Source organism: Giraffa tippelskirchi, chromosome 12, assembly GCF_054371585.1.
Source record: "Giraffa tippelskirchi isolate mGirTip1 chromosome 12, T2T-mGirTip1v1.2.pri, whole genome shotgun sequence".
In the NCBI taxonomy this organism is placed as follows: Eukaryota; Metazoa; Chordata; class Mammalia; order Artiodactyla; family Giraffidae; genus Giraffa; species Giraffa tippelskirchi.
This window is the reverse complement of record NC_137286.1, coordinates 43,973,714-43,998,741: the sequence shown is the minus strand read 5'-3', so window position 1 is coordinate 43,998,741 and position 25,028 is coordinate 43,973,714. Positions and strand designations below refer to the sequence as shown.

The 25,028-nt window shown below is 44.2% G+C and overlaps 1 protein-coding gene across 3 annotated transcripts in view; it reads right to left on the bottom strand.

Moving 5' to 3' along the window:
- The window catches only part of FSD2 (fibronectin type III and SPRY domain containing 2), a 36,872-nt gene extending 18,272 nt beyond the window's left edge, over nt 1-18,600 (bottom strand). The window contains exons 1-4 of one of the 3 annotated variants that reach the window (XM_081546850.1): nt 18,492-18,600; nt 3,858-4,563; nt 3,620-3,715; nt 893-1,123 (exon numbers count right to left, since the gene is read on the bottom strand). In XM_081546850.1, the coding sequence (XP_081402976.1) occupies nt 893-1,123; nt 3,620-3,715; nt 3,858-4,493 (963 nt within the window). In that variant the 5' untranslated portion in view covers nt 4,494-4,563; nt 18,492-18,600. Of the gene's footprint in view, nt 1-892; nt 1,124-3,619; nt 3,716-3,857; nt 4,564-6,001; nt 6,157-18,491 lie in introns of those variants that run through there. The other 2 variants (XM_081546849.1, XM_081546851.1) reach the window with 2 other exon arrangements.
- Between the last annotated feature and the right edge of the window lie 6,428 nt (nt 18,601-25,028).

The window sequence follows — 25,028 nt, the reverse complement described above, 5'->3', positions numbered from 1 at the left end:
ACTTAGCAGCAGCAGCAGCATAAATGACAGAGAAGACATACTCACATATCTCACTTTCTCCACATTCTAGATTATGTCTGTGAGCTACAGTGATACTGTGGACAAATTGGTTCAAAAGGTCTGAGTGTTGAGGGCTCTGACAGTGGCTGCCAACCTGCTGTCCAGCTTCCATCACGTACCCCACCCTCACCACAGGTATGGCAGGAGGGAGGGGCTGTGGGGCTTGGAGGACCACTATGGGCATGGCCAATGGAAAGGGCATATTTGGCAGCTAGGAAGCTCTGGAGGCTAGGGGCCCCTCCCTCACATCCTGGATCCCACGTCTGCCCCATATTCCTGTGGGACCCTAAAGAAAGGAGACCCCAGCTCTGGCTGAGGTTGAAATTCCCAGTCTGGCTGCATGGAGACTTGGGGTCAGATTGAGGAGGATTTTAAGGAGTTTTTTGCATGTCTGAACTTATGAACTAAGATGTCTAATGGCAGCACTTGTAACTGAGAAGCAGGAGGTACCTTTCCAGCCTGGACATCTTTCTCCCCTGACCTCCAAGAGACCATCTGAGATGGCCAGAAAAGTCTCAGAGTCCTGTTTTTGCCCCACTCCGGGTGACAGCACCTATCTCTGGGTAACCAGGACAGAGGAACTCAGACTCTGGCGTTAGCTGAGCAGTGGTGGAGGGGAGGGTCAGCTGTGTACGAGCCTGCTCGGCTATCCACGGTGAAGATGTGCAGTGAGATGGGGGATGTGTTGTCATGGTTACACATTCAGTGGAATCAGATGGATGCTGACCATGAAAGTTGGTTCCAACCCCTCCAGGCAGAGAGGGGACAATCTAACCTACTCTGGCCATGACTGTCATTCCAGTTCATTATTTCATTTCACTTCATTACTGACCTTTATGAAATCAACCTTCTCTTCATGACACATCTCCTCTATTGTTTCCATCAGTTCTTTGCAGGTGTCAAGATTTTCTCCACAGTTGACCAGCTGTCCATACAAGGCTTCCAGCTTCTCTTTCTTTTTTTCCCCTAGAGCTTGTATTTTTTCTTCGTATTTTTGAGCAAGTGTTTCCAAGATCTCATTGTAATGGGACTCAAAGTTCTGTTCTTGTCTTCCAAAATTCTCCTGCAAGATATAGTTGATCTCAGCTGTCATTTCAGTGCATATATGTTGACTACAGAGTCATTTGGGGCATGAAAATGTATCTACTCAGAGATGTTTTGGTCCCTCCCTGTTAATCTTATTGTCTCTTGCCAGGCTGCTGAGGTGGACAAAGGTGGAATTAGAACCAGGAGTCTCCAGCTAGAACCCCAGGGATAATCTTCACAAGAAGTATTGCTTTCTTTGCTGGCGGCATTTTACAATCCTCTTCCTCTTACCCCACCCACCTCTGGTGTAGCCACCTCCCATCACCATGACAACCGACCCGGAAGATTATCAAGATTATCATTACTGTAATTAGTCAGCCTGCCACTGGAACTCTGGACCTTAACATGAAGGTATCTGCCCTGGAAGAGTCCTACCTAACTTGCTTTCCCTCTTGAGCTCTCAACATCTCATGATACTTACCTCCACTCCTTGATGGTTGAATTATACAAACATCAGGATCACACAGATCCTCATAACAACCAAGAAAAAGATGCAGGGGGAGGGGAATAACCCAGGTGGTGGTGCCTAATAGATCAGAAAAAGCAGGAAGACAGAGAGAGGGCTGTGCCAGTATTTAATCCTGGAATGCAATGGATGAGAAATATTAATTAAACTTTATTAACTCCCGGTCCCCCTTAGACTGGAAACCCAGGAGAGCTCTGCGGGTTCAGGGAGTATTTACTCTTATCAATCATTCAGGGAGTATTTACTGAGTATTGACTGCAAAGCTGGAGTCAAGATTGCTGGGAGAAATATCAATAACCTCAGATATGCAGATGACACCACCCTTAAGGCAGAAAGTGAAGAAGAACTAAAGAGTCTCTTGATGAAAGTGAAAGAGGAGAGTGAAAAAGTTGGCTTAAAGCTCAACATTCAGAAAACTAAGATCATGGCATCTGGTCCCATCACTTCATGGCAAATAGACGGGGAAACAGTGGAAACAGTGGCTGACTTTATTTTTCTGGACTCCAAAATCACTGCTGATGGTGATTTCAGCCATGAAATTAAAAGACGCTTACTCCTTGGAAGGAAAGTTATGACCAACCTAGACAGCATATTAAAAAGCAGAGACATTACTTTGTCAACAAAGGTCCATCTAGTCAAGGCTATTGTTTTTCCAGTGGTCATGTATGGATGTGAGAGTTGGACTATAAAGAAAGCTGAGCACCGAAGAATTGGTGCTTTCGAACTGTGGTGTTGGGGAAGACTCTTGAGAGTCCCTTGGACTGCAAGGAGATCCAACCAGTTCATCCTAAAGCAGATCAGTCCTGGGTGTTCATCGGAAGGACTGATGTTGAAGCTGAAACTCCAATACTTTGGCCACCTGATGCGAAGAGCTGACTCATTTGAAAAGACCCTGATGCTGGGAAAGATTGAGGGCAGGAGGAGAAGGGGACGACAGAGGATGAGATGGCTGGATGGCATCATCGACTCAATGGACATGGGTTTGGGTGGACTCTGGGAGTTGGTGATGGACAGGGAGGCCTGGCGTGCTGCGGTTCATGGGGTCGCAAAGAGTCGGACATGACTGAGTGACTGAACTGAACTGAACTGACTGCGTATGTAAGGCTTGCTCAGAATGCTTGAAGAGAGGGAGAAGCGGTAGATGACCCCCACCAGCGCTGAGTGTAAAGGAAGAGGTCAGAGTCCTCACAGAGGGAGGAGACACTGTGAACTGAGAGCAGCGGGCGGCACGGAGTGTAGGGCACTTTTTCCTGGCTGCTAGACACTTACCCTCCTATCACCCACCACCCAGTGCTTAGATGTGGAAGGGCTGGCCCCTTCCCTGTGTCTTCGATAGGAAATTAGTGCAACAGCTCCCCTCCCTTTTAAGACTGGGGGTGGGGAGGAAAGTGTAGCTTCATGGGGAAGGAACCCAGGGCTTAGTTCATTCACACAAGATGCTCCCATTGATGCAATCTGAGGCTGCATTAACAGAGGTAGAGCACCCACATGAAGGGAGGGGACATAGGAAGTCCTCTGGTCCCATTCCTGGGCTAGCTCATCTGGATGGATAGGTTGTGTGCTGGTGTCCAGCAGTAGATGACACACCTACTAGGCACACCCAGGGGACTGTGACATGTTTGGTGACAGGCACAGAAACGTATTGGCCGTGTGAGAAACAGGTAACATCTAAGGAAAAGAACACATCAGTGACAGGATGGATGTCTTGCAACGTCTGTTTGGCTGGCCCATGAAAGAGTCCTAACTTATAGTGTGAGTGGAGACATAAAGATACTGAAGACCCAGCCCATGAGAGCTAACAGTTCAGTAGGGAATGCTGCCAGGTAATCGGTTCCACAGGTTTATGCCCCTGTGCTATGGGAAGGCAGACAGAGGGATGAGGGAACAGGAGCTATATCAACACCATACATTCCAAGAAACAGGTTCCCTAATTCATACCAGACACAGCTGCTGACTCAATCACTCATGGCTGCATGTATCTGACGGAGTCACTGAACGTGCTCTTACCTCCACTGTGATGAAAACCTCTTCTAAGTGACTTGCAAAGTTTTCCATCTCAATAATTTGCTTTTCCAACTTGTACATGTTTTTGTGAATTTCATCCTGTCAAATAGAGGATCCCAAGAAGACATTAACACTATGTTTTCTCTCTTTCGTAGAATGCATTTTAGATTCACTCCCCGCCTACATACTTGAGATACAAATACAGTCTCAACAGAAAGAAGACCTAAGCAGGCCTACTTACCTTGGCACTCTCCAGGGCTTTACTGAGTGGGGTCACCTCATGCTGCTTGTGTTCATCCTGATCCTTCTCTGATGCTCTTATTGGAGTTTTGCAAGTGACACAGAAGATGTCAGCTGCTTCTTCCTCGTCCTCTTCCTCTGGGATGACGTAGCACTCGTACTCCTCGCTGGCACGGCCGTGGCTGTACCTATAGGCTTCCCGCAAGTCCTGGCACTGGCCTGCAGAGCCCCACCCCATGAAGCCCAGGTCCTCACCCTGAGCGGCCTCACCAGTAAGTCTCCAGTCTCTCTGCTCACTCCCCATCATCATATAAGAAGGATATTCTGAAACCTCTATTCTGGGCATGTTTTCCTCAGTATACTCATCCCCTAATTCGTGATCATCTTCAAGTCCATAGAGATGGACAAGTTCATCCACTTCCTCTCCAAGGTCTCTCTGAGCCTTCCCTTTCACGCCCCCTCTCACAGGCTCATGGGTCATTTCAGCTTGGACGCCTTCTCTTCTCATCCGAGTACTCTCTTCTGGGAAGATCTGCAGTCTGTCTTCAGAGTCATACAGATCCATGTGATAGAAGCGGAAATCCTTAGAAGCAGCAGACCTGCCCAGCCCTGGTGCCTCCCCAGCTCCCTCCTCCATCACAGCTCCAGGCAGCACCTCTGCACAACGGGGACTCTTCCTGGACAGTCCTTAGTGGATCTCCTGGGTCCTAGAACACAAAACCCCATTTCTGAGAAGGTCATTGCAGTAGATGGTTATTTCATTGGGCTCAACTCATTTGTATTAGAAAAAATAACCTCAACTGGGCAGCTCAGTTGTAGTTTCACTTTAAATGACCTGTAAGGAAAGGTTTGCTTTCTGCAGGAGGATGGACTTTCTGAAGCTCCAATACTTTGGTCACTTGATGCAAAGAGCCGACTCACTGGAAAAGACCCTGATGCTGGGAAAGACTGAGGGCAGGAGGAGAAGGGGGCGACAGAGGATGAGATGGTTGGATGGCATCACCGACTCAATGCACATGAGTTTGAGCAAACTCTGGGAGATAATGAAGGACAGGGAAGCCTGGTGCACTACAGTCCATGGGGTCGCAAAGAGTCAGACACAACTGAGCAACTAAGCAATGACGACAAAACTTAAAAGAGACAGGAGAAATTATGAACAAAAATATAAATTTAGGGCTTCCCTGGGTGGCTCAGTGGTAGAATGCTAATGCAGGAGACATGAGGTCGATAGCTGATCCTGGAAGATCCCACATGCTGTGGAGCAACTAAGCCCGTGCACCACAACTACTGAAGCCCGCGTGTGCTAGAGCCCATGATCCGCAACAAGAGAAGCCACCCCAATGAGAAGCCCGTGCATCACAACTAGAGAGTAGCCCCTACTTGCTGCAACTAGAGAAAGCCTGCACAGCAATGAAGAAATAGCACATCCAAAAATAAATAAACAAAATTATTAAAAAAAAAAACTATCTGAGCAGCTCAGCTGCAGTTTCACTTTAAACAATCTGTAAAGAAAGGTTTGCTTTCTACAGGACTATGGGCTTCCAAAGCTTAAAAGAGACAGGAGAAATTATGAAAAAAACAAATAAACCATAAATTGATTTGATTAACAAATGATCTCTATACATTTAAAAACCTAAAAATCCCAAAAGGCAAAATAATAGGAAGAGTCTCAGGCAATTATTATTAAATAAATTATGTAAATTAATTGAAAAGAAAAATCTCAGTAGTAAGGAGAATTCACAAAATAATTTGCTTTGCATATAATGTTACCTATACAAAACCATTTGGAAAATAGTTCATCCTTATGAGTAACAGGGCTTTCCCAATGACTCAGTGGGTAAAGAATCCACCTGCAATGCAGGAGACACAGGAGATGTGGGAGACTTGAGTTTGATCCTTGGGTCGGGAAGATCCCCTGGAGGAGGAAATGGCAACCCACTCCAGTATTCTTGCCTGGAAAATCCCATGGACAGAGGAGCCTGGTGGGCTGCAAAGCATCAGACATGACTGAGCACATAAACTTATGTATGAATAATAGAGAATAAACATGTAGATGCCATTTTGCCTTTCGAGCCCCAAGACTGGGGAGGGGTCCATGAAGTGAATACTCTTACATGTTGTTGGTTAGAATGTACACAGTCCCACCTTTCTGGAGAGTGAATGTGGCAACATGGATCAAGAGCCTTAGAGATGTTCCCACCACTCAGGGACTTCCCTGATGGTCCAGCGGTTAAGACTCTGTGCTTCTAGTGCAGGTGGTACAGGCTTGATCCTTGGTGGAGGAACTAAGATCCCACATGCTGCGCAGCCAAAAATAAAAAAAGTTCACACTTTTTAACCTAATAGACCTTTTCTAGGACCCTACAGAAAAAATCTCAAATATAGCAGGAAACATTATCTCTATATAAAAATGTCCACCACAAAAATTTTTTATAATAGCCGAAAAATAAAAACTGTAAAGCCCAAATGATTAGGAGAATCATAAAAAAACCAGAATATGTACACCCTATAAAATATAACATAGCCTTTGAAATGTTAGGGAGAGCAAATGATACCTTGGGGAAAGATTTATAATATGATACTAAGTAAAATAAACAGAGTACTCATTATATACAGACTATGAGGTCTACTATTTTAATGGAGGTGCATAAAATCTAGAAATAAATAATAATAACAGCAGCAAATACAATATTAGTAGTAGCTACTGCGGGGGCAGGAGGGCAAGGGAACGACGGAGGATGAGATGGCTGGATGGCATCACCGACTCGATGGACATGGGTTTGGGTAGACTCCGGGAGTTGGTGATGGACAGGGAGGCCTGGCGTGCTGTGATTCATGGGGTTGCAAAGAGTCGGACACGACTGAGCGACTGAACTGAACTGAACTACACTGCATGTTGAGCACTTACTGTGTATTTTCTCCTGTGCTAGGCAATTAATTAATTTTTTTTAGCCATAGGACGTGTGAGATCTTAGCTCACAGACTAGGGATCGAACGTGTGCTCCCTGCAGTGGAAGGGCAAAGTCTGAACCACTGGACCACCAGGGAAGTCCCTACGCTAAGAAATTTTACACACATTTTTCTGTGCGGTAGCCACTACTATTATCCCCATTTTACAGACTGGGAAACAATTGCCTCCCAGAGGGTACCTTGTGCAAGGAAGGTCACATGGCTAGTAAGTTGTTGAACTGGGATTTGAATCTGAATGTGTGTAGTGGCCATGAGACTGAGCCTCACAGACATCCAATTATAGGGGCCATAACCAGGAGTTTCAGCTACACTCTGAAAGTCACTGTCACATTTGCATGGAGGACACGCTTCCTATTGGCATCTCCCATCCGATGACAAAGTGTAGCAGGGATACTAAGGCAGATCCATTTCTGATTGACACAAAACTAACCTGGTGGCAAATCTTGGCTGCAGGACTTCTTGACAGCCATGCCAGACCTTTCCTAGAGTGTGTGGTGGGCTAGGATGATTCTCCAACCCTTCCTTCCTTCTATCCATATCTGACCCCAGCCTTTTCTATCTTTCTTCCCTTTATAATCTCACACAGGAATTTCCCCTAATAAAACAGTGTGTATCTAACTTCTAATTTGGTGCCTGCTTCTTGGAAGGCCTTGTTAACACAGTCTGTTGGACTATAAAGTCCCTGCTTGCTTCTTGGCACAGAACTGCCATTATATTACTTTTTGGTAATACTTTAGTGCTCGTTGCTCAGTCGTGTCCAACTCTTTGTGACTCCACGGACTGTAGCCCACCAGGCTCCTCTGTCCATGGGATTCTCAAGGCAAAAATACTAGAGTGGGTCGCCATTCCCTTCTCCAGGGGATCTTCCTCCAGGGGAATGAACCTGAGTCTCCTGCATTGCAGGCAGATTCTTCATCATCTGAGTTACCAGGGAAGCCCCTTGCTTTAACTGATACACAGTTTACATGGCCAGAGGAGCCTGGCAGGCTACAGTCCATGGGGTCACAAGAGTTGGACATGACTTAGTGACTAAACAACAACTCACCTGCCTAAAGGCTATACTGCAGTGGTTTTTACCATAGTCACAAAAATGAGCAATGATCTCCACAGTCAATTTTAGGCCATTTTCATTACCTCAAAAAGAAACTCTGGGGACATCTCTGGTGGTCCAGTGGCTAAGACTATGAGCTCCCAATGCAGCAGGTACAGGTTTGATCCCTGGTCAGGAAACTAGATCCCACATGCTGCAACTAAGGGTTTACACACTACAATGAAGATCAGCAATCTCGTGTGCTACAACTAAGACTCGGCACAGCAAAATAAATAAAATTAATATTAAGAAACTCTGCACTCATTAGCTATCATGACTCACATCCTCTCATTTCCACTAGCTCTAAGCAACCACAAATTTATTTTCTATCTCTACAGATTCTCCTATTTGGACATTTCATATAGATGGAATTGTATGGTATGTGGTCTTCGGTGACGAGCCTCTTTCTTAGCATAGTTTTCAAGGTTCATCCAGGTTGTAGCATATGTAAACACTTCATTTCTTATTAGAGCTGAATGACATCCTATTGTATGGATATATCATATTTTGTTTATCTAGTCATCCATTGATTCACACCACTCCCCATTTCATTTGGGTTGATTCCACCTTTTGGCCATACTAAATAATGATATTAAAATATGTACAAGTTTTTGTGTGCATATATGTTTCATCTCCCTTGGGTAGTTGCCAAGGAGTGGGATTTCTGGATCAAATGGTAACTCTCTGTTTAATTTTTGGAGGAATACTAGACGGTTTTCCAAAGTGGCTGTATTATTTTACATCTCTACCAGCATTGTATGAAGGCTCTGATTTCTCCACATTCCTGTCAACACTTGTTACTGTCAATTTTTTTTTTATCATAGCATGAAGGCAGAAGTGAGCCAGGTTGGCAGGCAGGTTAGCAAAGAAGAGTAGGAAGCACTGTACAGGCATAAAGTGCAGTACACTTCAGGATCTAATGCCTGATGATCTGAGGTGGAGCTGATGTAATAATAAAAGAAATAAAGTGCACAATAAATGCTATGCCCTTGAATCATCCTGAAACCATCCCCTGACCCCAGTTCATGGGAAAATTGTCTTCCATTAAACCACCCCTGGTGCCAAAAAGGTTGGGAACTGCTGTGGGAGGAATAACAGAGAGTGGTCACCAGGTCTCATGAGAGACCCTCAGCTAGAATCTTGCAGATGAGCTGCTTTCCGATTCCTGGCCTTCAGGAGCCATGCAAGACAATGAACATTTGTTTACTGTTTGAAGCTACTAAATTTTGACAAAAAATTATCATGCAGCAATAGACAACTACTACACTGTTCCAGCCTAAAATAACCTTTTTCCCTCTTGTTAAACTTCTCTCCCTCCTCTTTTTTTTTTTTTTTTTCCTTTCACATTTGGGCTTCTCTAAAGCGTTGCAGTTGTGTTTCCCAGGTGGCTCAGTGGTACAGAATCTGCCTGCCAATGCAGGAGACACAGGAGATGTGGGCCTGATCCCTGGGTCAGGAAGATCCCTGGAGAAGGAAATGGCAACCCACTCCAGTATTCTTGCCTGGAGAATCCCATGGACAGAGCAGCTTGGTGGGCTACAGTCTATGGGGTTTCTAAGAGTTGGATGCAATCAAGCTACTGAGTACCAAAGGGTAGCAGTTTAACTGTTGATTTGTAGACTACAGCATTTGTACGCTAAGACTTTCCAAGGGGGACACGGACATGGATAGTTTTAAGAGTACCAGTTTCCAGATGTCCAAAATAATATTTAATCTTTCCCAGAGCTGCTCAGCCTGGCAATGAGCCAGCAGTTGAGGCTTCCTGCAGGTTATCTTTTCACAATAGCCCTTCATCTTTTTATTAGAAACGTAGAACTATAACTCTCACTCATCCTGAATATTACATTCCACTGTAAGATTTCATTGCTTTGGACTTAAAAACCCCCAGTGGGCTAAATGAAAAGACAATTTGAAGTATTGGTATCAGTGTCAAAAGAGTGAATGACATTTATTGAACGGATAAGAAAATTTTTTGTAAGTTGAGTGGTTTCTAATTCTTTGCTTTCAACAAAATTGAAGGAAGATCTAATCAAGTGTCATCTCATACATGATCTAAAATGATTTTTCATGATATATTACTATGTAATTTTTGGCATACACTTCGGGAAGAGTTCAGAGAATTGAGTGACATTGCTATAATAAAACAGCTTCCTTTTCCATCTACTTCTGTAGGTGAACAAGTTTGCTTGGTGCTTACAACTACAAAATGAAAAATAGAAAGACAACTGACACTAATTTCTGTTGCATTCTAGAATATGTCATCTTCATCCACGGATGCACAAATTAACTTTAAAAAAAAGTACCATCCATTTTATTAAGAAATGCATTACCATTTTACTATTTTCTTTTGTTCAATGATTATTTGCCAAAATGTGCAATGCATTATGTCATACTGCTTGTGTCAATGTGCTCAGATGCTCAGTTGTGTCCAGTTATTTGTGACCCCATGAACTGTAGCCTGCCAGGCTCCTCTGTCCATGCGATTTCCCAGGCAAGAATACTGCACTGGGGTGCCATTTTCTTCTCCAGGGGATCTTCCCAGGGATCAAACCCCATCTCTTATGTATCCTGCACTGGCAGGCAGACTCTTTACCACTAGGGCCACCTGGGAAGCCCTGTGATTAAAAATTGTATTGATAAATTTAATCCAGAAGGAAAAATATTATTTTATTCTTGAATTTTTTTATTTTTATATTTTTTGGGGGGGGCCAGTCTTCGCCTATCCTCCTTGCCACCCTTAGCCTTTCCCCATGGCTCACAAGACAGAACTCAGAGTGCGTGGGGGCAGGCGGCAGGAGAAGCCTGGTGGGCTGTCTCGGGAGTGAGGATGGAGGTCTGGGCCAACTGGGCAAAGTGTTGTCTCTATGGCTGCATGGACAATTCTTTCTCCCAAGGGTGTGGGTAGAAGAGCTAAGTGATCCTTGGGCTCTGCAGGCAGAGACTGAGAAACGAGGATGAACCTGAAGGCCAATAGCAGGAATATCCAGGGAGGGGACTGGGACCTCGAGGATCACGTCCCATAGACACTAAGTCCAGAGAGCGAAGAGGCTGAATGAAGAGGCTGAAGAATGTGGGTTCTCTGGACAGCTGCTGAGCCAACTGGGCCTCCAGGTGTCTCCTAGCATGGTCTACAGAGATGGTTGCAGGTGTGTGGCTTGAGAGACAGGGTCAGTGTCCCACCACACATAAAACTAGAAAGAAGAGAAAAATGAGAGGTGACAACTTTGGCCACCTGATGCAAAGAGCCAACTCATTGGAAAAGACCCTGATGCTGGGAAAGAGTGAGGGCAGGAGGAGAAGGGGGCGACAGAGGATGAGATGGTTGGATGGCATCACCAACTAGATCGACATGAGTTTGAGCAAGCTCGGGAGATAGTGAAGGACAGGGGAGCCTGGCATGCTGCAGTCCACGGGGGTGTGAAGAGTTGGACACGACTTAGTGACTGAACAACATATGCGGGTGTCAAGTCTGGGGTGATGGGGGCTGTTCAGCAAGGCGGCTCCTCCTCTGGGCTCTGCCTGCCTTTGGGGAGAGGTAAGGGCCAGAGACAAAGATTTGGAGTCATTTTCAGACCAGGGGACATGGAAGCTGTGAGCGTGGCCAAGATCACCCACAGCACATGGAAAGTGAGCAGAAGAACCAGATGGAAGCCTGGGGACTGCCAACACATAAGGAGCAGCCGAGGGAGAAAGTCAGCAAAGATTCCAGCAGGCGGTGGCCTGAGGTGATCACAGCTGAGCCAGGGGAGAAGGAAGGGTGAGTAGGAGCAAATGACAGAGCAGTCAAGGGAGCACAGGGCAGTGTCCCTGGATTTCACAACTAGGCCATCAGAAAATGTGATATTTAAAAGGCAATCAGGACTTTCTTGGCATTAGTGGTTAGGACTCTGTGCTTCCACTGCACGGGGTGCAGTTTTGATCCATGGTCAGGGAACTAAGATCCCATGTGGCATGGCTCCAAAAAAGTAATAATAAAAAATAAAAAAATATTTTTTTCCTTCTGGATTAATTTATCAATACAATTTTTAATCACCGGGCTTCCCAGGTGGCCCTAGTGGTAAAGAATGTGCCTGCCAGTGTAGGAATCCGCAGATTTGATCCCTGGGTCAGGAAAATTGCTTGGAGAAGGAAATGGCACCCCACTCCAGTATTCTTGCCTGAGAAATCCCATGGACAGAGGAGCCTGACGGGCTACAGTCTGGGTGAGTGCTTAGTCATGTTGGACTCTTCACGACCCCATGGACTGTGTAGCTCTTCAGGCTCCTCTGTCCATGGGGTTCTCCAGGCAACAATACTGGAAGTAGGGTGCCATTTCCTCCTCCAGGGGATCTTCCTGACTCAGGGACTGAACCTACATCTCCTGAATTGGTAGGTGGATTCTTTACCACTGAGCCACCTGGGAAGCCTCTCTTTATCTGGGGTGTTGCACTAAATGTTGCTCTTCCAGTCATCATGGTTATGACTCTGCTGGGAAGCCCCTCACACACCCCTCCATGGTGTCACCCTGGATTTTGCCAACAGCAAGACAAAAATACAAGAACCAAGTGTCCCTCTCTAACCATGGTGGGGACAGTGGGGTTGTGACCACATGGATGCAGCCCTGCTGAGCTCCCATGGGTCTTGTCTCTTCCCTCCTACACTCTGATGTGCCCATAGGATGCTGTTCCTCCATCTCCTCCATCAGTACCACACAGAGAGGTCACTTTCAGCAGCTATTAGGGGACAAAGATGCTGCTATCCTAACCACCCCTATACCATGCAGGCAACTGGTTTCTAGCCTCTGGATCCCCATCAGGAAATTTTACTCCTGAAACTCCAGGACAGGGCTCATAGCACTTGGGGGCCAGAAAAGCTTCAGTCCCATCCTCTAGTGCTGCCAAACTCTTCATTAGGAAGAGAATGGTAAACATCGCTTCAGTCATGTCTGCTGAGGCTGAGTACAATGACTATGCAGGACTGATGCAAAAGATACTGGCTTCACAGTGTGCTGGACCATCACTAGGTCCAAGGACACCTGGCCACTTCCTGGGAGGAGGAAGGGATGAATGAAGGTCACTCCCAGAGGCAGCATCACCAAGCAAGAGGCTCTGGGACTAGTGCTTTGTCCCCAACCCCAACCCCAACCCCAGCATCCAGGGCTTACGGATGGCGAGAGCCTGGATGTTCTTTGGGGTTGCTGGTAAGTACCCTGCTCACTACTAGACCCTGGTTGGATGGTCCTGGAATGTCCTCATCAACACAGCCTGTTGTACGGATGCGTCAAGTGAAGCAGGACACATCTCATGGTAAGTCTGTATCCCAACAGAAACAAAAGCCAGGGACACACACACACACACACACACACACATATACAACAGACCCAAAGAATTGCTAATTCTTCCTGGGTAGCATGTTCATTGCCAGGGACTACTTCAGCCAGGGTCTCCCTTGAAATGTCCCCAAAGTCAAAGAGTGAGGGGCTTCCCTGGTAGCTCAACGGTAAAGAATCCACCTGCCAATGCAGGAGACAAGAGTTCGATCCTTGCGTCAGGAAGATCTCCTGGAGAAGGGAATGGCAACCAACTCCAGCATTCTTGCCTGGGAAATCCCATGGACAGAGGAGCCTAAAGTCCATGGGGTCGCAAACAATTGAACATGACTTAGCGACTAAACAACAAGGCCAATGGGGTCGTACAACTATGGAAGCACCACTTTACCTTCTCCCTGGATTATAATCCATCCTATGTCCCCACATTCATTATTTTGTCAACAAAGCAATCAGAGTCTGCCGTCCGAAGGGGCTCTAAGTACTGCCTCAACTCTCCTGTGTGTCTGTATAACTAAGCCGAATTACTCCATTGTGCGAAGGGATAGACTCTTCAATAAGTAGTGCTGGGGAAACTGGATAATCACATGTAAAAGAATGAAACTTGACCCCTATCTTATGCCACTCATCAAAATAATCTCAAAATGGATTTAAGACTTAAATGTAAGAACTAAAACCACAGAAGTCCTGGAAGAACACACAGGGGGAAATTTCCACATATACACCAAAACCACAAACAACAAAAGCAAAAATAAACAAGTGGAACGACATCAAACTAAAAAGCTTTTGCACAGCAAAAGAAACAATCAATAAAATGAAAAGGCAACCTATGCAATGGGAGAAAATATTTGGAAACTATGTATATGATAAGGAGTTAATTTCCAAAACATAGAAGGAACTCATTCAACCCAAGAGCAACCCCCCCCAATAATTTGATTTAAACTTGGGCAGAGGACTTAAATAGACTTTCATCTTACATTTGTTAGCATGACTATTGTAAAAAAGACAAGAGATAAGTGAGGCAGTGATCAAGACCATCCCCAAGAAAAAGAAATGCAAAAAGGCAAAATGGTTGTCTGAGGAGGCCTTCCAAATAGCTGGGAAAAGAAGAGAAGCTAGAGGCAAAGGAGAGAGGGAAAGATATACCCATCTGAATGCAGAGTTCCAAAGAATAGCAAGGAGAGATAAGAAAGCCTTCCTCAGGGATCAATGCAAAGAAATAGAGGAAAACAATAGAATGGGAAAGACTAGAGATCTCTTCAAGAAAATGAGAGATACCAAGGGAACATTTCATGCAAAGATGGGTGCAATAAAGTAAAAAAATGGTATGGACCTAACAGAAGCAGAAGGTATTAAGAAGAGGTGGTAAGAATACACAGAAGAACTATACAAAAAAAGATCTTCATGACCCAGATAACCATGATGGTATGATCTCATCTAGAGCCAGACATCCTGGAATGCAAAGTCAAGTGGACCATAGGCAGCATCACTATGAACAAAGCTAGTGGAGGTGATGGAATTCCAGTTGAGCTATTTGAAATCCTAAAAGATGATGATGTGAAAGTACTGCACTCAATATGCCAACAAATTTGAAAAACGCACAGTGGCCACAGGACTGGAAAAGATCAGTTTTCATTCCATTCCCAAAGAAAGGCAATGCCAAAGATGATCAAACTACCTCACAACTGCACCTATCACACACGCTAGCAAAGTAAAGCTAAAAATTCTCCAAACGAGGCGCCAACAGTACATGAACTGAGAACTTCCAGATGTTCAAGCTGGATTTAGAAAAGGCAGAGGAACCAGAGATCAAATTGCCAACGTCCACTGGATCATTGAAAAAGAAGAGTTCCAGAAAAACATCTACTTCTGCTTTATTGACTACACCAAAGCCTTTGACTGTGTGGATCACAACAAATTGTGGGAAATTCTGAAAGAGATGGGCATACCAGACCACCTGACCTGCCTCCTGAGAAATCTGTATGCAAGAAGCAACAGTTAGAAACAGACATGGAACAACAGACTGGTTCCAAATCAGAAAAAGAGTACATCAAGGCTGTGTATTGTCACCCTGCTTATTTAATTATATGCAGAGTACACCATGAGAAATGCCAGGCTGGATGAAGCACAAGCTGGAATCAAGACTGCCAGGAGAAATATCAGTAACCTCAGATAAGCAGATGACACCACCCTCAGGGCAGAAACTGAAGAACTAAAGAGCTTCTTGATGAAAGTGAAAGAGGAGAGTGAAAAAGTTGGCTTAAAGCTCAACATTCAGAAAACCAAGATCATGGCATCTGGTCCCATCACTTCATGGCAAATAGATAGGGAAACAGTGGAAACAGTGTCAGACTTTATTTTGGGGGGCTCCAGAATCACTGCAGATGGTGATTGCAGCCATGAAATTAAAAGACACTTGCTTCTTGGAAGAAAAACTATTACCAATATAGACAGTATATTAAAAAGCAGAGATGTTACTTTACCAACAAAGGTCCATCTAGTCAAAGCTATGGTTTTTCCAGTAGTGATGTATGGATGTGAGAGTTGGACCATAAAGAAAGTTGAGCGTTGAAGATTGATGCTTTTGAGCTGTGGTGCTGGAGAAGACTCTTGAGAGTCCCTTGGATTGCAAGGAGATCAAACCAGTCAATCCTAAGGAAATCAGTCCTGAATATTCATTGGAAGGACTGATGCTGAAGCTCCAATACTTTGGCCACCTGATGCGAAGAACTGACTCATTGGAAAAGACCCCGATGCTGGGAATGATTGAAGGCGGGAGGAGAAGGGGACAACAGAGGATGAGATGGTTGGACGACATCACCGACTTGATGGACATGAGTTTGAGTGAGCTTTGGGAGTTGGTGATGGACAGGGAAGCCTGGCATGCTGCAGCCCATAGGTCGGACATGACTGAGTGAGTGAAGTGAACTGAAGTGTGGATAAGGATGTGGAAAACAGGGAATTCTTGTCCACCCTTGATCTGAGTGTAGTGTAGCCACTATGAAAAACAGTATGGAGGCTCCTCAAAAAATTAAAAATAAAACTATCATACAATCCAGCAATCCCATTTCCAGGTATGGATCTGAAGGAAATGAAGCCATAATCTTGAAGAGATATCTGCACTCATGTTCATTGTAGCTTTATTCATAATAGTCAAGACATGTCCATCAGTGGATGAATGTGTAAAGAAACACACACACACGCACACACACACAATGGAAAATTACGCAGCCATTAAAGGAAAAGACAGAGAAGGCACTGGAAACCCACTCCAGTACTCTTGCCTGGAGAATCCCAGGGGCGGCGGAGCCTGTTGGGCTTCCGTCTGTGGGGTTGCACAGAGTCGGACACGACTGAAGCGACTTAGCAGCAGCAAAGGGAAAGAATTTCAGTCATTTGAACTGAGGTGGATGAACCTAGAGTCTGTTATACAGAGTGAAGTAGGTCAGAAAGAGAAAGACAAATACCATATATTAACACATATATATGTAATCTAGAAAATGGTACTGATGAAACTATTTGCAGGGCAGGAATAGAGATGAAGACATAGAGAATGGACTTGTGAACATGGAGGGAAGAAGAGCATGGGATGAATCTGGAGATTAGCATTGACATATATACACTACTGTGTGTAAAACAGATAACTAATGGGAAGCTGCTGTATAACATAAGGAGCTCAGCTTGGTGCTCTGTGAGGACCTAGAGGGGTGGGATGGGGATGGGTGGGAGGGAGGCTCAGGAGAAAAGGGATATATATGAATATACATATATGTATATATACATATATACAAAGCAATTATCCTCCAATGAAAAAAAATTTTTTTAAAGAACCAAATAAATAAATAAATAAAAGTACTATATGGTAAATATAGCAATGACTAAAAAAAAAACAAAGAAGGAGTTCTTCCACACCAGCTTTTGGCCTTTGAATGAACCAACACAAACTGGTTTGGGAGCTTGGCGGCAAAAGGAGAAATATTGTGACACACCTCACAGTTACACTAACTTTTCCCCTTAATATCCAGACTCTTTTCATTTCTTAACAAAATACTCAGAACTGGGGGAGAGAGGAATATTAACACTAAATTGTCATTTGATAAGTGTAAAACCAAGGCTCAGAGAAATACAGTGATAAATCATAATCTATAAAAAATATATTAGGGATTTCCGTGGTGGTCCAGTGGGTAAGACTCTGAACTCCCAATGCAGGGGACCCAGGTTAGATCCCTTGTCGGGGCACTAGATCCCACATGCCACAACTAAGACCTGGCACAGCCAAATAAATTAATTAATTAAATAAATGTTAAAAAAATATATTAGTTGGGTAGCTTCCACTCTATGCAATTGATCTGCAGTTTAAAAAAAGAGACTTTTGCCTAAGTCTTACATAGGAGGTGTGTTCCTGCACTTTAATTAGAAAAATTCCCAACAAAAACAAGTCTTTTAACCTTTTATGGGTCATGGCTGTCCCTGAGAATCCACTGAAAGCTGTGAGTTCTTTCCCCAAGAGTAGCCCATAAGGGCACAGATATAATTTTGTGTACAATTTGAGAAGCTCACCCATGTATCTTCTGGCAATTTCTGAGTCAAGGCCAAAGAAACCTGCTTTAAAGTGTTAGCTGTACAGTGTTTTTTTTTTCTGGCAGTGTGGCAGGTGGGATCTTAGTTCCCCAAGCAAGGATTCAACCTGTGTCCCCTGCACCCCTCCCTGCACTGAGAACACAGAGGCTTAACCACTGGACCACCAGGAAGTGCCCAGCGGTACAGTTTTGCAAGATGGTTCAAATCTGCACAGCCTACACCTGAAAACTTTCTAAGGGAGGAGGGGAATGCATAACTAGTAAAAAGTGATTATGATGATGTTTTTCAGTATTTGAATTGAAGCTTAAAATTATGGTTTGGCAGCATACACATGCAGATTAAAATAAAAGGTATTTATCAACCTGATACCATAGCCAAATGGTATCAACATTCAAGGTTCCAAACTGTTCTGACAAATGGACCCCTGCACTAAAAATACCCTAAGGACACACTGCAAGAACCTCTAGCTTCTCTCTATCTGCATCTGAGGCTTTCACGCCCTGTACTGAGGCCACATTCTCGAATCCTTGCTACAAGAAGGCACAGGAAACATTCACATTGTTTACTGCAATGTACACACATCTGCAATTTAAGATGACATCTCTTCCCACCTAAAGGAAGACATTGTGGCACTAAGTTACTGGGTTTCTAGTAAACATTTTGCATTAGAAGAATGACTACACAAAAACTTGCCTGCTAATTTAAGGATCCATAAAGTCTTCTTTTAACTTGGAGGCTGTGGGTAACTGCTAGAAACTGCATTCGTGTTCAGCAGGCTTTTCCTCCTGGTGACCTCTGCGTGCCCGGCAAGCTGCCCCTGCCCGTTTTAGCCACAGTTCTACAAGTGGTGAAGGTGATGGTAACACGAGCTGGCTCCGGCTGCAAATAGCAACAGGCCTGCCATGAGTGAAAGCCCAAATATAGACCTGCCCACTGCTGACCACTCAAGTGTCACCAGCAGAAGTTACATGCTGTCCCCTGAATTACTTCCATTACCGTAGGGACTGGAGTCTGGTGCCTTCATGGAGGGGACTAAGATGTCTAGTCATGTATAGAGGGTGGAAGGTTGTTACAGCCATGGCAGGAGGCTGGCTGCTGGCCACAAGAGGAGGAGGACTTCTGGGAGCCCCCAGGTATCCACCTGGCCTGAGGGGCTTTACCCAAAGTCTTGTCAACAAGCGCAACTCCAAAGGTAATCAAACACAACTTAATTTTTTCTCCCACAATTCCTTGAACGTTTACTCATGTATTCTCCTCTCAGGATAAAAGTCTAGCACACCGAGGACTTCCTGCTCCCTCTCAGATAACACAGAGTCCTAGGGTCATTTGAAGGCATAGTCTTCATTCAGTAACGGAAGGTACAGTCCAATATGTTAATTAAAAAGTCAAACTTAGTTTGGACTTTTCAGGTGGCACTAGTGGTAAAGAACCTGCCTGCCAATGCAGATGCAGGAGATGTAAGAGTCGTGAGTTCAGTCCCTCGGTTGGGAAGACCCCCTGGAGGAAGGAATGGCAACCCCCTGAAGTATTCTTGCCTGGAAAATCCCACAGAGGAGCCTGGTGGACTACAGTCCACAGGGGTGCAAAGAGTAGGACATGACTAAGGCGACTTAGCACCTAGCACAACACACAAAATTAGTTTGGCCAGCATCAAAATCTCCCCCACTCCCCAGCTGAGGCCTCTGAAGCTAGAAATCTGCCTTTTCTCCCTGCACTTCTTCCCAAAGCTGGTGGTTTGTTTGCCAGGGGCAGGAGGCAATAAGGTGATAAGGCAGCGCCTATCTGAGCTAATGCCACAGAGGGTGGGTGCTATCTTCTGCTTCCCTGGGGCAGGCACTCAGATCTCTCTGAGTTTTTCTACATCTCTGAGGTTCCCCATGATGCTCTCCCCTGGAGTTCCCAACACTAGGCTGAGAACCCCTCCATTTCAGGGGGTCCCTTGCACTCCTCCTCTAGGCTCTGGGGGGCCACCTCTAAGATTCCTCAAATGAGGTCTCCTCACCCATGCAGGTGGTTCTCTCAGGCAGGATCCAGGCACCTCCTTGCTGGCTCAGTGGTCCAGCTGGCCCACATCTGGGCCTTGAGATGCAGGCTCCATCCTTGGTCCTGGCAAACTCTGGGATGCAGACACTTCCAACGCAGCCACTCCCCCAGCTCAGCCACAAGAGCAGCCAGTCCTCTCTCCCCCGGCCAGTGTTGGCCCACCTGCAGGAAATACAGCAAACTCTCTGAAGGGTCTTATTTTTGAAGACCCTTCACGGGGCTTAGGGATAAGAGGGAAGGATTTCCAATACAGCCCCTGTCCCCGCCAGTCCAACCACAGCTCTTTCCAGAAAAATTGCTCCACTAGTCTCCCTCCAAGACACCCTCTCTTCTTCACCCTGATCCCTTTTTATTTTTTTCCACTGGCGTAGGGTTCTGGACCATTTCTTTTAAAAGTCTGCATGTGGTGATTTGATCTCAGAATTTGACATCTATTGCTTTTTGAAACCTTAATCAAAATTTTATTTTAAAAAACATTGTTACTGCCAAGTATCTATATGGCAAAAATATTGGAAGCAAATAAAATATCAAAAGCAAAAAATTTGAAAGAATAAATTATGCAAAGATGTATGTACAAGAAGGTTCACCACAGCATTATCTCTATTGGCAGAAAATTGAAGTTAATCTATTTCTACCAAAATAGAATCATTTAAATAAATCACAATAATGTCAACTCAGTATTGGCAAGTATTAAAAATAATGATGTAGATACCTATTTTTTAAATGTGGAAAATGCACATAGTATATTTGTAGAAAGAGTAGAAAGTAGAAAGACTATGCAAAATATTAGGGACAGGGGTGTACCTATGGTTGATTCTTGTTTATGTATGACACAAAACCACACAATTCTGTAAAGCAATTATCCTTCAATTAAAAAAATATATTAAAAAGAGTATGCAAAATATTATTACAGTATAAAACCACCTGATGCAAAGAACTGACTTATTGGAAAAGACCCTGATGCTGGGAAAGATTGAAGGCAGGAAGAGAAGGGGACCACAGAAGATGAGATGGTTAGACGGCATTACCGACTCAATGGCAAACTCCGGGATTTGGTGACGGACAGAAAAGCTAGGTGTGCTGCAGTCCATGGGTTTGCAAAGAGATGGACATGACTGAGTGACTGAACTGAAGTGAATAAATACACACACACACACACACACACACACACACACACACAAAGTGAAAGCAAGGTTTACATCTTTTGAGTTATATTACTTTTATCTTTTTATCTCTGATGTGTCCATTTTATAATAATTATGTTTACTTTGTGTTACTTTATAAAAGACTTTATTTTCTGTTTTAAATAGTATATAGTGTTTGACTTAGAAAAAAGCAAATACTACAAAAGAACCAAACCATAATGTGAATGTAAACCAGTCATACACCCTGGTAACAACAATTATTAGGTTTGGTGTATACTTATCCATATTTTTTCTAAGAATATATACATTTATTCCCCTCACATGAAATAAAAATTATAGAAAGCCTGCTAATTTCATTTTGAACAAGCAAATAATTTAGAAAGACTAATAGAAATGATAAAATAATATAAAAAATAGTTAAAAGACATTCTATAAAGAATATACAGGGCTTCCCTGGTGGCTCAGTGGCCAAGAATTTGCCTGACAATGCAGGAGACATAGGTTCGGTCCCTGATCCATGAAGATAGGACTTGCCACAGAGCCACTAAGCCCATGCACCAAAACTACTGAGTCTGTGCTCCAGAGCCTGGGAGCCGCAACTACTGAGCCCAGGTGATGCAATTACTGAAGCCCGCATGCCCTAGAGCCAGTCCTCTGCAACAAGAGAAGCCACCACAGTGAAAAACCCAGGTGCTGCAACTAGAGAATAGCCCCTGCTCATCGCAACTAGAGAAAAAGTCTGCTCAGCAATTAAGACTCTGCACTGCCAACAAGTAAATTAATTAAATTATTTTAAAAAAGAATGTACAAAAAGATATTAAAACAGACTAGTTCAGTTCAGTTCAGTCACTCAGTCATGTCCAACTCTTTGTGACCCCATGGACTGCAGCATACCATGCTTCCCATCCATCACCACTCCCGGAGCTTACTCAAACTCATGTCCATTGAATTGGTGATACCATTCAACCATCTCATCCTCTGTGGTCCCATTCTCCCGCCTTCAATCTTTTCCAGCATCAGGGTCTTTTCAAATGAGTCAGCTCTTCGCATCAGGGGGCCAAAGTATGAGAGTTTCAGCTTCAGCATCAGTCCTTCCAAAGAATATTTAGGACTGATTCCCTTTAGGATTGACTGGTTGGATTTCCTTGCTGTCCAAGGGACTCTCAAGAGTATTCTCCAACACCACCGTTCAAAAGTATCAATCTTCGGTGCTCAGCCTTCTTTATGATCCAACTCTCACAACCATACATGACTACTGGAAAAACCATAGCTTTGACTAGACGGACCTTTGTTGACAAAGTAATGTCTCTGCTTTTTAATATGCTGTCTAGGTGGATCACAGCTTTTCTTCCAAGGAGCAAGCACCTTTTAGTTTCATGGCTGCAATTACCATCTGCAGCGATTCTGGAGCCCCTCAAAATAAAGTCTGTCACTGTTTCCATTGTTTCCCCATCTATTTACCATGAAGTGATGGGACCGGATGCCATGATCTTAGTTTTCTGAATGCTGAGTTTTAAGCCAACTTTTTCACTCTTCTCTTTCACTTTCATCAAGAGGCTCTTTAGTTCTTCTTCGCTTTCTGCCATAAGGGTGGTGTCATCTGCATATCTGAGGTTATTGATATTTCTCCTGGTAGTCTTGATTCCAGCTTGTGCTTCATCCAGCCCAGCACCTCGCATGATGTACTCTGCATATAAGTTAAATAAGCAGGGTGACAATACACAGCCTTGACGTACTCCTTTGGCCACCTGGTGTGAAGAACTGACTCACTGGAAAAGACCCTGATGCTGGGAAACACTGAAGGAGAGAGGAGAAGGGGACGACAGAGGATGGGATGGTTGGATGGCATCACTGACTCAACGGACATGAGTTTGAGTAAACTTGGTAGTTGGTGATGGACAGGGAGGCCTGGCATGCTGCAGTCCAGGGGGTCGCAAAGGGTTGGACACAACTGAGCAACTGAACTGACTGACTGACTGACAGATGTTTTTCTGGAACTCTCTTGCTTTTTCTATGATCCAGTGGATGCTGGCAATTTGATCTCTGGTTCCTCTGCCTTTTCTAAATTCAGCTTGAACATCTGGAATTTCACGGTTCACGTACTGTTGAAGCCTGGCTTGGAGAATTTTTAGCTTTACTTTGCTAGCGTGTGTGATAGGTGTAGTTGTGTGGTAGTCTGAACACTCTTTGGCAATGCCTTTCTTTGGGATTGGAATGAAAATTGATCTTTTCCAGTCCTGTGGCCACTGCCGAGTTTTCCAGATTTGCTGGCATATTGAGTGCAGCACTTTCACAGCATCATCTTTTAGGATTTGAAATAGCTCAACTGGAATTCCATCACCTCCACTAGCTTTGTTCATAGTGATGCTTCCTAAGGCCCTCTTGACTTCGCATTCCAGGATGTTTGGCTCTAGGTGAGTGCTCACACCATTGTGGTTATCTGGGTCATGAAGATATTTTTTGTATAGTTCTTCTGTGTATTCTTACCACCTCTTCTTAATATCTTCTGCTTCTGTTAGGTCCATACCATTTCTGTCCTTTATTGTGCCCATCTTTGCATGAAATATTCCTTTGGTATCTCTCATTTTCTTGAAGAGATCTCTAGTCTTTCCCATTCTATTGTTTTCCTCTATTTCCTTGCATTGATCCCTGAGGAAGGCTTTCTTATCTCTCCTTGCTATTCTTTGGAACTCTGCATTCAGATGGGTATATCTTTCCCTCTCTCCTTTGCCTCTAGCTTCTCTTCTTTTCCCAGCTATTTGGAAGGCCTCCTCAGACAACCATTTTGCCTTTTTGCATTTCTTTTTCTTGGGGATGGTCTTGATCACTGCCTCTGGTACAATGTCACAAACCTCCGCTCATAGTCCTTCAGGCACAGATCTAATCCTTTGAATCTATTTGTCACTTCCACTGTATAATTGTAAGGGATTTGATTTAGGTCATACCTGGATGGTCTAGTGGTTTTCCCTACTTTCTTCAATTGAAGTCTGAATTTGGCAATAAGAAGTTCATGATAGGAGCTGCAGTCAGCTCCTGGTCTTGTTTTTGCTGACTGTATAGTGCTTCTCCACCTTTGGCTGCAAAGAATATAATCAATCTGATTTTGATATTGACCATATGGTGATGTCCATGTGTAGAGTCTTCTTTTGTGTTGTTGGAAGAGGGTGTTTGCTATGACCAGTGCGTTCTCTTTGCAAAACTCTGTAAGTCTTTGATCTGCTTTGTTTTGTACTCCAAGGCCAAATTGCCTGTTACTCCAGGTATCTCTTGACATTTGACTTTTGCATTCCAGTCCCTTATAATGAAAATGACATCTTTTTTCGATGTTAATTCTAGAAGGTCCTGTAGGTCTTCACAGAACTGTTCAAGTTCAGCTTCTTCAGTATTACTGGTCGGGGCATAGACTTGATTACTGTGATATCGAATGGTTTGCCTTGGAAATGAACAGAGATCATTCTGTCGCTCTTGAGATTGCATCCAAGTACTGCATTTTGGTGGAGAAGGAAATGGCAACCCACTCCAGTGTTCTTGCCTGGAGAATCCCAGGGATGGCGGAGCCTGGTGGGCTGCCATCTATAGGGTCGCACAGAGTCAGATATGACTGAAGAGACTTAGCAGCAGCAGCAGCAACTGCATTTTGGACTCTTCTGTTGACTATGATGGATACTCCATTTCTTCTAAGGGACTTTTGGTGGCGAGTTCTGACAAAACGTGGTCCACTAGAGAAGGGAATGGCAAACCACTTCAGTATTCTTGCCATGAGAACCCCATGAACAGTATGAAAAGGCAAAAAGATAGGATCCTGAAAGATGAACTCCCCAGGTCAGTAGGTGCCCAATACACGACTGGAAATCAATGGAGAAATAACTCCAGAAAGAATGAAGAGACAGAGCCAAAGCAAAACAATACCTAGCTGTGGATGTGACTGGTGATGGACGTAAAGTCCGATGTTGTAAAGAGCAATATTACATAGGAACCTGGAATCAAGGCAAATTGGAAGTGGTCAAACAGGAGATGGCAAGAGTGAACATTGACATT